We start from the raw sequence: 11,557 nt of genomic DNA, 5'->3' as shown, positions 1-11,557 counted from the left end.
AGAAGCTGACAGGGATGATCCAAAGTTTGAAAAGGGATTGAAGTCAGAGATGCTGCACAATTGAGAGAGGCTGTGTGGTCTTACTCCATTAAGCATGGTGCACCCTTAATTTGGCTAAAAAGGAAAGGGAAATGGAAGATAAGTACAAAGTGTGAGAAAAATTGTGCTTGGAGATTGTATGCTTCCAAGATGTACAATGAAGACTTATGTTGGGAAACATGAATGTTCGAGGATTCGAAGGGCAGAATCCTAATTGCAAAGTGGCATGGCTTGTGAAGAGGTATGTGGATAAGTTAAGACTTAACCCCAAGCATGCCTATCACTACATCTATGAAAACGGTGAAGGAGGAAAGAAATGTTAAGATCCACTTGAAGACAACCTACATAGTGAGAGCACAATGTTTGAAAATCCTTGAGAGGAGTAATGTGGATTAGTACAAAAAGTTATGGGAGTACTGTGAAGTTAGTATTGGAATAAGGTTTAGGAAAAAAGGAATTTAAATATTTTGTAATTATTAGAGTCTTGTTTAGGAAGGATAATATGTTTAGGAAGGATAATATGTCCATTATTTGTTTCCTTTTGTAACAAGAATTGTATGTACCTATTTACTCAGAATGATGGAATATACGAGATTAAGCCGTAAAATTCAATTTGGCACTAGAGCCAAGCTGTAACCCTAATCCCACTATACTGCCGTGCTACATGTGTCGTGAGGCAAGAAAGGAAGACTCACTGGTTGTTTGTTGTGCAGTGTCGTGCAGTGTGTGCAGTATCCTGCAGTAAGAACAGTTTGTCGTGCAGTGTGCTTGTTTACTATGCAGTGTGCTTGTGTGTGCCATGACCTATGGCAAGTGAAAAATGTGACATAGGGCCGAAGTTAGAGGGTGGACCACATGGTTAAGTGAGAAACCCAATTGTTATTCAGAGTGATACTTCGGCGATACCTAGTACTGTAAAACTTAATGGGTCAAATTACCCTCTTTGGTCCACGGTGTTGGAGATGCATATTGCTGGGCGTGGTAAGAAAGGGTTTGTGATAGGAAGCATCAAAGAACCGAAGGAGGATAGTGCCGGGTATAAAGCTTGGGAGACAGGGAATGCCATTGTGAAAGGGTGGTTGATTAATTCCATGGATCCTACCATCAAGGGTTTTTTCATCCATTTTCGTACTGCTAGAGAAGTTTGGGAAGAAGTTCCTCGAACATATTATGACGGGTTTGATATTTCTCAGATTTATGAGTTGAAAGTGAATCATTCAGACTTCGACAAAAAAAGAGGCTTATCGATGTATATTATGCTAATCTCAAAGCTGTTTGGCAAGAATTCGATCAGAGGAGACCAATCAAGATGGAATGTGCCGGTGACTTGAAGACACTTCGAGAGGAGATCCAACTAGATCATGTGTATGCCTTCTTAGCAGGGCTTGATGATATATTTGATAAGGTACGTAAGGATATCTTGAGATCACAACCTTTACCATCTGTGGAGGAAGTGTACTCTATTATGAGGTGGGAAGCACAACGCCATGCAACGATGATGGGTATTAATGGCGTTGGGAATCAAGGAGGAGTTTCTCTTGTGGCTATGGTGTCCCGGCCACTTTCGGCTAGCCGGACCTTTAATCCTTCATCATCAACAACTTATCGGCCATTCACTTGGGAAAATAAGGATGACTTGAAGTGTACCTTTTGTGGGAAAACTTGTCATACAGAAGATACATGTTTTCAGAAACATGAAGTACCTGAATGGTTTTTGAAATTGAAGAAAAAGTTGTGTGCCAAGGAATGAGGTATTGGTGGAGTAGGTGGTGGCCGTGCATCCGTGGCCACTGCTCCTAAGGATGTCGTACCCCTCTCTGGTGATCCGAGTCAAAGTTTGCTGACTAGGACCACTCCTAGCGAAACCCCGACCATTCCAGGTAGTATGGGGTATGCATTTTTAGCCTCTGATATGGAACATCATACAAGTTGGATTCTAGACTCGGGTTCAACCGATCATATGACTTTTGATAAGAATTTATTTACTAGTATGACAATGAGTTCACGAAAATGTATTGCAACTGCCAATGGACAAAGAGCACCGGTTTTGGGGGCCGGCACTGTGCACCTCACACCGGCCTTTCCTCTTCATCATTGCTTGCTTGTTCCCTCATTGTCTCATAATTTGTTATCTATTCCTTAAGTTACTGAGCAATTAAATTGTGTTGTACTTATGTATCCACTGTTTTGTTTACTTAAGGATATTCAGAACAAAGAGATAATTGGGCGTGGCACTAAGAGAGAGGGGTTATTCTATGTGGATGACGTCGTTCCTGGCAGAGCTAATGCAGTTCGAGCATCCCGTGCCAATAATTTACAAGAAGTTTGGTTATTGCATAATCGGTTAGGACATGCTCATTTGGTTATTTAAGGTGTATGTTGCCTAGTTTATTTCATGCAATAAAAGAATCAGACTTACATTGTGAAGTATGTGTTCTCGGGAAGAGTCATCGTGCTTCGTTTCCTTCTAGTAAGAATAAAAGATTATTACCCTTTGATCTTGTGCACTCTGATGTTTAGGGTCCCTCCCCTGTTAGTACTTTGTCGGGCATTAGATGGTTTGTTACCTTCGTGGATGATTGCACACGTATGACATGGATTTATGTGATGAAAAATAAAAGTGATATGAGTATGGTGTTTCGGTCCTTCTCTAAAATGGTTGCGACACAATATTCCTCTATTATTAAGGTTCTCCGCTCTGATAATGCAGGTGAATATATTGGTTCCGAGTTGTCTAACTTTCTCTGGGATCAAGGAATCTTTCATGAAACTACTTGTCCTCATACCCCACAACAAAATGGCATTGCAAAGAGAAAGAACTGTCACATCTTGGAGACTGCCCGTGCCTTGCTTATTAGTGCATCCATGAAGGATTATTTTGTGAAAACATGTTCATTTAAGCAACATCTATAAGCATGCAATTAACAATTAAAGGCGGAATCATGCTTGCATGCACTTAAAAACAAAACATTAACCATGAAATTCAAAGCCTAGTAGATTGGTGAACCAAAACTCAACTCAAAATAAAGTGAGTTGATATTTATATCTTTGTAGATTCCTCTTTGCATAAGCAAAGGCTAATCACCCAAAGAGAGGGCCTTCATTCCTTGCATATTAAATCTATGGATTTGGATGGAAGAATAGGTTTCTCCAAGTTCCCAAAATTGAGAACCTCTAAGTCTCTTCACCAAGGAGAGATTGGAGAAGAAATGAGTGACCTTGGAGTAGTGGGATTGCAAGATGCACCCCCCAAGGTGGCCGGCCTCTTTAGAGAGAAATGGAGAGACAAGTTCTCACCAATTTTCTCCAAAACAAACCCTTAATGAATTTTGGCTATAAAGTCATATTTATACCTTTATTCATTTGAGTGGCAAACTTGTAAATAAGTCCAAGTTCACTACCCTAAACAATATGGCCGGCCATTAAGTTGTCATACAACTTAAGTTAATGGGCTTGACGTTCGAAGCCCATTGGGCCTTAAGGTCCAAAACTATCCCGAGGTCTTTAACGAACTTATTCGTTTGATTAATTAACATATTAATTAATCATTGCCATAAATAAATGATTAAACCATTTAATCATTATTACTCATCTCCATTGTTTCTTCAATCTCCACCTTACACGGTGTGCGATCCATTAGGTTCCTTTTAGCGAGGCAGTGGGCGATTAAAACCATTTTACATCGATTGTGAATTGAAACTTACTTTCAATTCTCCCTTTAGTGATTACACACGTTTAGGGCTTCCACAAACCATGAGTGACACTTTGCAGCATATCATGGTTACCCAAGCTAATCAGAAGAGGTAGAGAAAACCTATTCAGTTTGGGATTACAAATGCAATACGGTCTTTCTCTAATCTAATACTCCTGACCACATTGTTTGGTTTGATAGTTTATTTATTCATGTCTACTATCCAATGTGATTCGTGTGCTTATATGATTTCCTTGAATGTGATTCGGAACGCATTCCCAAATCTCATTCATACTCTGGTCAGAGATTCTAAATCATATCATAGAGTATTCTCCCTTAAACGGTTTGAAGGTTAGAGATCCCTTGTTGCGCATTCACTTGCCTCCATGACTAAGTGGCTTAACCCTAACGATGCCGTGGACACCCCGAGGGGGAGACTTTGACATAATCAAAGATCAAGTACTTAACCACAAGACAACTGTGATGCCTCAGGTCAAAGGACTAATTTGCATTATCCCAACCATGAGTTCTCATGTGACATGAGTATGAGAACTCTTCGTTGATCGCGTTCAGTAAACTCATTCTCTACTGAGCACCTACGTACTTGTCTTGATGTCACACACACCAATGACTCGAGACTAGTCACTCTCCCTGAGAGAAGACATAGCATGTACCGATCTTGACGGACTGTCAATGCCCAATTGGCAATCCTATGATCAGGAACATTTAGGATGTGTCTACGAAAGAATGGTCTTATGAATCTAACTTCATTAGATTACATTCTCCCAATCACATATTCCTTGGACTTTATCGTTTAAGCATATAACATTTATATGAGATAGCTCAAACAATAATCTATGCCCTTTATATGTAAACTAGATTAGTTTAACATGTGAAATGTCCGTAAAGTATCATCATATGATTGGCTTTAGGGCACATTTCCAACAATCCATACCTACCTAGTTTTGTCATGATGCAGTAACTTATGCCGTGTATGTCATTAACCGTATGCCATCCCGGGTGTTGGACTTTCGTACACCTCTCCAAGTGTTAACAAAGTTTGTTCCAATTGTGTCCACCAATACCCTTACTCCTCGTGTCTTTGGATGTGTAGCTTATGTCCATATTCATAAGATTCATCGGAGTAAGTTGGATCCATGTGCCCACCGGTGTGTTTTCCTTGGTTTTGCTCCTCACCATAAAGGGTATAAGTGCTACCATCCTGCAACTCGCCATATGTACGTGACCATGGATTTTACTTTTTCGGAGTCCAAGTATTTCTATGGTTCGTTTCCATCACCTTCTGATCACCAAGGGGAGAATATTATCGGTGATCCTAGGTGGTTGGAAATATGTAGCTCAGGGAACGAGTGTACTGAAGAAGAGAGTTGTGAAAGCTCTCGGCAAGAGCCCGCCGAGCATTGGAATTTTATTCAGCCACCTAAGCCCTCTCGGTAACAGCTTGCTGAGTGTGATGAAGACAGTCGGCATGAAGCTGCCGACTTAGTCACGCCACCTCCTACCGAATCCGCAACCTCATCTCTCTCACCTTTTATAGTGCCACCCAATGTGTCTCCTTTGAATATCCCTGAGGTAAGTACTACTGATACTCATGTAACTAATCCAAATAACATTGTGAGTACATATAAGTTGCCACCAAGGCAAAATCATGTTGTTCCTCCAGATAGGTTTTCTTCTAAAGGAAAAGTGAACTATCCAATAGCTAATTATGTGTCGTGTTTGAACCTTGCCCCGGAACGCCAAGCCTGGGTGAATAATATAGAAGCAATCCAAGCACCAACCAGAGTTGAGGAGGCCTTGAAGGATCCTAAATGGGCTGCTGCAATGGATGAAGAAATGATGGCATTACATAAGAATGATACATGGGAGGTGTTTATTGAAGGGAAAATAATGAGTTTCTAGAATGGGATTTGATAATGACTATCAAGCATATTCAAATCAAATTTAATATATGAAAGCAGCGGAAGCATTTATAACATATTATCAAAGCTATAGTCATGCAAATCCCCTTCAAGGTTCATAGGTTTATATATAATGCATCAAAACATTTTAAAGAATCAAGAACAAAGTGAAGGTTAGTCTTATACCTCTTGATCTAGACTTGAGACCAAGGATGGACCACCTCCAAGCCCTTTGCTCTTTGAAATCCTTAAGCCTAGCTTCCCTCCTTGCCTCCTCCACTTTGTTACAATGAGTGCTCCTAGGTTCTCTTCAAGTTCCCAAAGTAGGAAACCTCTAAAGATCCTCACCTACAAGTGTAGTGAGAAGGATGAAGGAATGACCAAAAGAGTGAAAGATTGTTAGCTAAATCACCCTCTTTGGTGGCCGGCCTTTGTGGTCTTAGAGAGCTATTTTCTTTTGCCTCTTTGTTGTTCAAAAACTCACAAAAACCCTAATGAACAATATCTTATAAAGTTCCTTATATAGACAAAAGAAACCTAGTCAACACTTGACTAAATATCTCACCCTTTCCACCTTAAAGTGGCCGGCCTCTTTGTTGTTTGTTTGGGCTTTGGGCTTTTATTATTTCAAGTCATCTAATACTTGAATAAAAGCCCAATGGGTTTAGGCCCAATGGGCCCAATTAAACCCGAACGTTTCTTAAGCCCAAAACGATCTTTATCGCTTTTATGATTTCTTTAGACTTTCTAAATTAATCACAACAATTAATTAATCCAATTAATTATTTCCATCATCCATTAGTTACTCACTACAATAGTGTTTTGGTGAACAATCTTTTAGGTTCTAATTAGCAAGGCAGTGAGGTGATTGGCATCAATCCAATTGCTTATGTTTAATTCAATCACTTAGTGAATTAAAACTTCATTTTAATTCACCTTTCTTCTTTGACGACTACATTTAATCATCTAGAAGAACTCACAAGCTATGAGTGACATCTAACCATATGTCATAGCTACCCAAGCTAATGTAGAAGTTTATTCGAAGAACCTAGTCAATTGGAATTACAATGTAATTCAATCCTTCTCTAATACAATACTCTCAATCACATCATTAGGGTATGGATATATCATGTCAAACCCCTAATGTGATTATTCCTTCATATATGATTCATTTGAGTCGTATAGGAACGCTTTCCATTCAATACGCTCGATACTTCGGCCGAAGATTCCCGAATCATATCTTAGAGCATTCTTCCTCTCTTACCGAGGATTAGAGATTCCTTGTTGCGCATACACTTGCCTTCATGACTAAGTGGCTTAACCCCAATTATGCCGTGGACACCCTCGAATGGGGAGACTTTGACATAATCAAAGATTAAGTACTTAACCACAAGACAACGACGATGCCTCAGGTCTAAGGATTACTTACATCTTTCCAACCATTAGAGTTACTTGCTTGACATGTGAGTAGATCTCCATGCAAGTACTCTCGTTCGATTGTGTTCAGTGAACTCATTCCCTTAATGAGCACCTACATACTTGTCTTAGTGTCACAACACGAATGGGATGAGACTTTCCATCCTTCCAATTGAAGCGGACACAGTATGTACCGGTCTACGCATTGTCAGTATCCCTCCGACAATCCAATGACCAGGAACCTTTTGGACATCTGGTTATGTGAAGAAGGTCTCTGTAGTCTAACTTCATTATATTACTTCTCCAATCGATCCATTGTCCATGGATACACTATTTAGGACATATGTCGTTTATTGAGATAATCCTAATTCGTGTCTTTGCCATTTGATGTATAAGATTCATCCATACATCCATTCATTTGTCCTGAAAGATTTCTTCCAAAGATTGACTTTCAGGGCATATTTCCAACATTTATACCATACTTGACCAATCCCGAAACTACTGAGCACCGGTCAACATTATACCATCAAGGACCCAGAAGAGTTTCCTTCCAACCAGGAGGCCAATCACAACGCGACACGTGTCGACATCAGAAGCCAATCATAGCGCGACACGTGTCAACATCAGAAGCTAATCACAACACGATACGTGTCAATGTTAGAATGACACTATAAACTTTTTTCTATAAATAGAGATCATTCTCTCACAATATTTCCTAATGTCATTTGTACTAAATCATTCACTTGTACGCACTAAAGGAAAGCTTGAACCTATGTACTCGTGTAAACCCTTCACAATTAATAAGAACTCCTCTACTCCGTGGACGTAGCCAATCTGGGTGAACCATGTACATCTTGTGTTTGCTTCCCTATCTCTATCCATTTACATACTTATCCATACTAGTGACCAGAGCAATCTAGCGAAGGCCACAAACTTAACACTTTTTGTTGTACCAAAGTCTTCACTGATTTTGTGCATCAACATTTGGTGCCGTCTGTGGGAATGACACATAATTTCACTCTCTTCAGCTTTGTTAAGCTGGTTTCCACCATTTGTACACTCTCTTTTGACCAGGCATCCCTCTCCAACATGGGGAGCGAAGGAAGCCATAGCACACAGAATGACACCTCTCTTGCAACTAGTGCGAAGCAACGAAAGAAGGAAAGAAATAGGGTTACTCTTCAAGCTAAAGTCGATGAGCTAGAATCTAAAAACAACAAGATAGTAATGAAGAATGTGGTCCTCCAGGAGCAATATGAGAAGCTCTTTGAGATGCTCCATGAAACTAGGCGTACTCAAACACGCGAACTTGTTACCCTTGTGGACATCAACCATCATCTGGATGCCTCCCAACAAAGAGGGTCACCTTCCTTCGACAAGGGTATCCCTGATAAGGAGCGAGCTAATCATCAAAACATTGATCAACATGAGACTTCTCTCAACCTAGCTGCTTCGACCCGAAGCAGGAGAAGTGGAGGAAGACACCTCTCTGCAGAAAGGTTGGAAGGATCGAAAGCTGTTTATCATGATTGCCGAGACTTCGTAAACCAACGTTGAGAGAATCACCTCCACATAAGCTTGAAGATCAATGACCCAAGGGTTTCTGAAAGACTTGGTCCCCTCTCACGTCCCAGGTCGGCTACCAATTTGGGGAAAGGGCAACAAGTCATAGGGAAACACGAAGGTATAGGGGACTCAGAGATGTTTCGACATACATACCTTGAAAGTCAGTACGGCGAGTCCATGTAAAAATCACATGTTCTTGATCAAACCTTCCTACTTCCAAAAGGAGATGGATATTTATGAAAGAAAGCTCTAGTGGTACATGACTGCACTCAGGACGCTCTTGTCCTACAACTTCTTAAGGAAGTAAACAAGTTGAAGGCCGAACGACAAGCTGAGATACCTGATTTGAACCAACCTAGGCTTGGCCCTCTTACAAGAAGGATCCTTGACACCCCCCTCCAAGTAGAGACAAAGCAGAAGTTTGGCTTGCAACTCTATACTGGAAAGGAGGACCCTGATTGAACACCTTAACCTCTTTGAGTCCACCATGGCATACCGGATGCAAACCGACGAAGAGTGATGTCTTCTCTTCCCCTCCACCCTTTCTGGTCGAGCTCTAAACTGGTATTGCCGTCTTTCACCTGAGACGGTAGACTCATTTGAGGAATTGACGAAACTGTTTGTTTCTTAACACATTTTCCAGACCGATCGCTTGCTTTCTGCAAATAACTTGTACACTATTCACCAAAAGCCAGACGCGTCACTTTGAGAGTATGCCGATCGCTTCAGCCATGAGTATTTGAAGGAAATTTTGTGAAAAACATGTTCATTTGAGCAACATCTATAGCATGCAATTAACAAATTTAAAGGCGGAATCATGCTTGTATGCACTCAAAAACAAAACATTAAACATGAAATTCAAAGCCTAGTAGATTGGTGAACCTTGACTCAACTTAAAACAACATTTGTTAGTTGAGAAATTATACCTTTGTAGATTCCTCTTTGCATAAGCAAAGGCTAATCACCCAAAGAGAGGGCCTTCATTCCTTGCATCTTAGATCTATGGATTTGGATGGATGAAATGGTTCTCCAAGTTCCCAAAATTGAGAACCTTTAAGTCTCTTCACCAAGGTTAGATTTGAGAAGAAATGAGTGACCTTGGAGTAGTAGGATTGCTAGCTAAACCCTCCAAGGAGGCCGGCCACTTTAGAGAGAAAGGAGAGCTTATGTTCTCATCCTTTCCCTAAAAGAAAACCCTAAATGAATTTTGGCTATAAAGTCATATTTATACCTTAATTCATTGGAGTGGCAAACTTGTAAATAAGTCCAAAACTCACTCCATCTCTAAATGGCCGGCCTTAGGGTATTATTGGGCTAATTGGGCCTTTGTGAATCATTATTCATTAAGTTGTCATACAACTTAAGTCAATGGGCTTGACGTTCGAAGCCCATTGGGCCTTAAGGTTCAAAACTATCCCGAGGTCTTTAACGAACTTATTCGTTTGATTAATTAACATATTAATTAATCCTTGCCATAAATAATTAAACCATTTAATTATTCTTACTCATCTCCATTGTTTCTTCAATCTCCACCTTACACGGTGTACGATCCATTAGGTTCCTTTTAGCAAGGCAGTGGGCGATTAAAACCATTTCAAATCGATTGTGAATTGAAACTTACTTTCAATTCTCCCTTTAGTGATTATACACGTTTAGGGCTTCCACAAACCATGAGTGACACCTAGCAGCATATCATGGTTACCTAAGCTAATCAAAAGAGGTGGAGAACCTATTCAGTTTAGGATTACAAATGCAATACGGTCTTTCTCTAATACAATACTCTTGACCACATTGTTTGGTTTGATAGTTTATTCATGTCTACTATCCAATGTGATTCGTGTGCTTATATGATTACCTTGAATGTGATTTGGAACGACTTCCTAAATCTCATTCATACTCTGGCCAGAGATTCTTAATCATATCATAGATTATTCTCCCCCAAACGGTTTGAAGGTTAGAGATCCCTTGTTGTGCATTCACTTGCCTCCATGGCTAAGTGGCTTAACCCCGACGATGCCGTGGACACCCGCGGATGGGGTGACTTTGACATAATCAAAGATCAAGTACCTAACCACAAGACAACTATGATGCCTCAGGTCGAAGGACTACTTTGCATTATCCCAACCATGAGTTCTCATGTGACATGAATATGTGAACTCTTCGTTGATCGTGTTCAGTGAACTCATTCTCTATTGAGCACCTACATACTTGTCTTGATGTCACACACACCAATGACTCGAGACTAGTCACTCTCCCTGAGAGAAGATACAACACGTACTGATCTTAACGGACTGTCAATGCCCAATTGGCAATCCTATGATCAGGAACGTTTAGGATGTGTCTACGAAAGAATGGTCTCATGAATCTAACTTCTTTAGATTGCATTCTCCCAATCACATATTCCTTGGACTTATCGTTTAAGCGTATAACATTTATATGAGACGGCTCAAACAATAATCTTTGCCCTTGATATTAAACTAGATTTGTTTAACATGTGAAATGTCCGTAAAGTATCATCATATGATTGGTTTTAGGGCACATTTCCAACAATCTCCCACTTGCACTAGAGCCAATTAGCTTGGTCATCAGTGATGATACCTCTTTTGTAGCCATTTCATAAATGGCTGAGTAGTAGGCCTAGACAATGGATATCTATATGTTATCCATAGAAGCAACCTTAAGAATAACGACGTCACCATTATACATGATTCTTAATCATGTGGTTCAGTCTCTCATTTGAGTTCGGATCGTGATGAGACCTTGATTCCCTGGCTTGAGCTATCACCCCATTAGTGTCAGACACTTTCTGGTTGGAACCGAAAAGAGAGTTCATAAATGAACTTTCCCATCCAAACAATATTGTTGTAAACTTCTATATGGCAATATATTTTGCATTCATAATGGAACACACTAAAGTCATTAC

The 11,557-nt window shown here is 40.2% G+C and overlaps 1 protein-coding gene across 1 annotated transcript; it reads left to right on the top strand.

Annotated features, from left to right (window-relative positions):
- The first annotated feature begins 218 nt into the window (after positions 1-218).
- Positions 219-1,789, top strand: LOC139191002 (uncharacterized). The gene is made up of 2 exons (XM_070811500.1): positions 219-280; positions 1,261-1,789. Exons 1-2 carry the CDS (start codon positions 219-221, stop codon positions 1,787-1,789), a joined length of 591 nt encoding a protein of 196 aa, XP_070667601.1.
- The last annotated feature ends 9,768 nt before the right edge of the window (positions 1,790-11,557 follow it).

Source organism: Malus domestica, chromosome 13, assembly GCF_042453785.1.
Source record: "Malus domestica chromosome 13, GDT2T_hap1".
NCBI classification, from domain to species: Eukaryota; Viridiplantae; Streptophyta; class Magnoliopsida; order Rosales; family Rosaceae; genus Malus; species Malus domestica.
This window is presented reverse-complemented; position numbering and strand designations above follow the sequence as displayed.

Excerpts from the sequence above, each read along its gene's own strand:
- LOC139191002 (XM_070811500.1), top strand. The coding sequence starts at position 219 with ATGAATGTTCGAGGATTCGAAGGGCAGAATCCTAATTGCAAAGTGGCA. Across the intron at positions 281-1,260 it reads GTGGCATGGCTTGTGAAGAG|ACTTCGACAAAAAAAGAGGC; the intron begins GTATGTGGATAA and ends TGAATCATTCAG.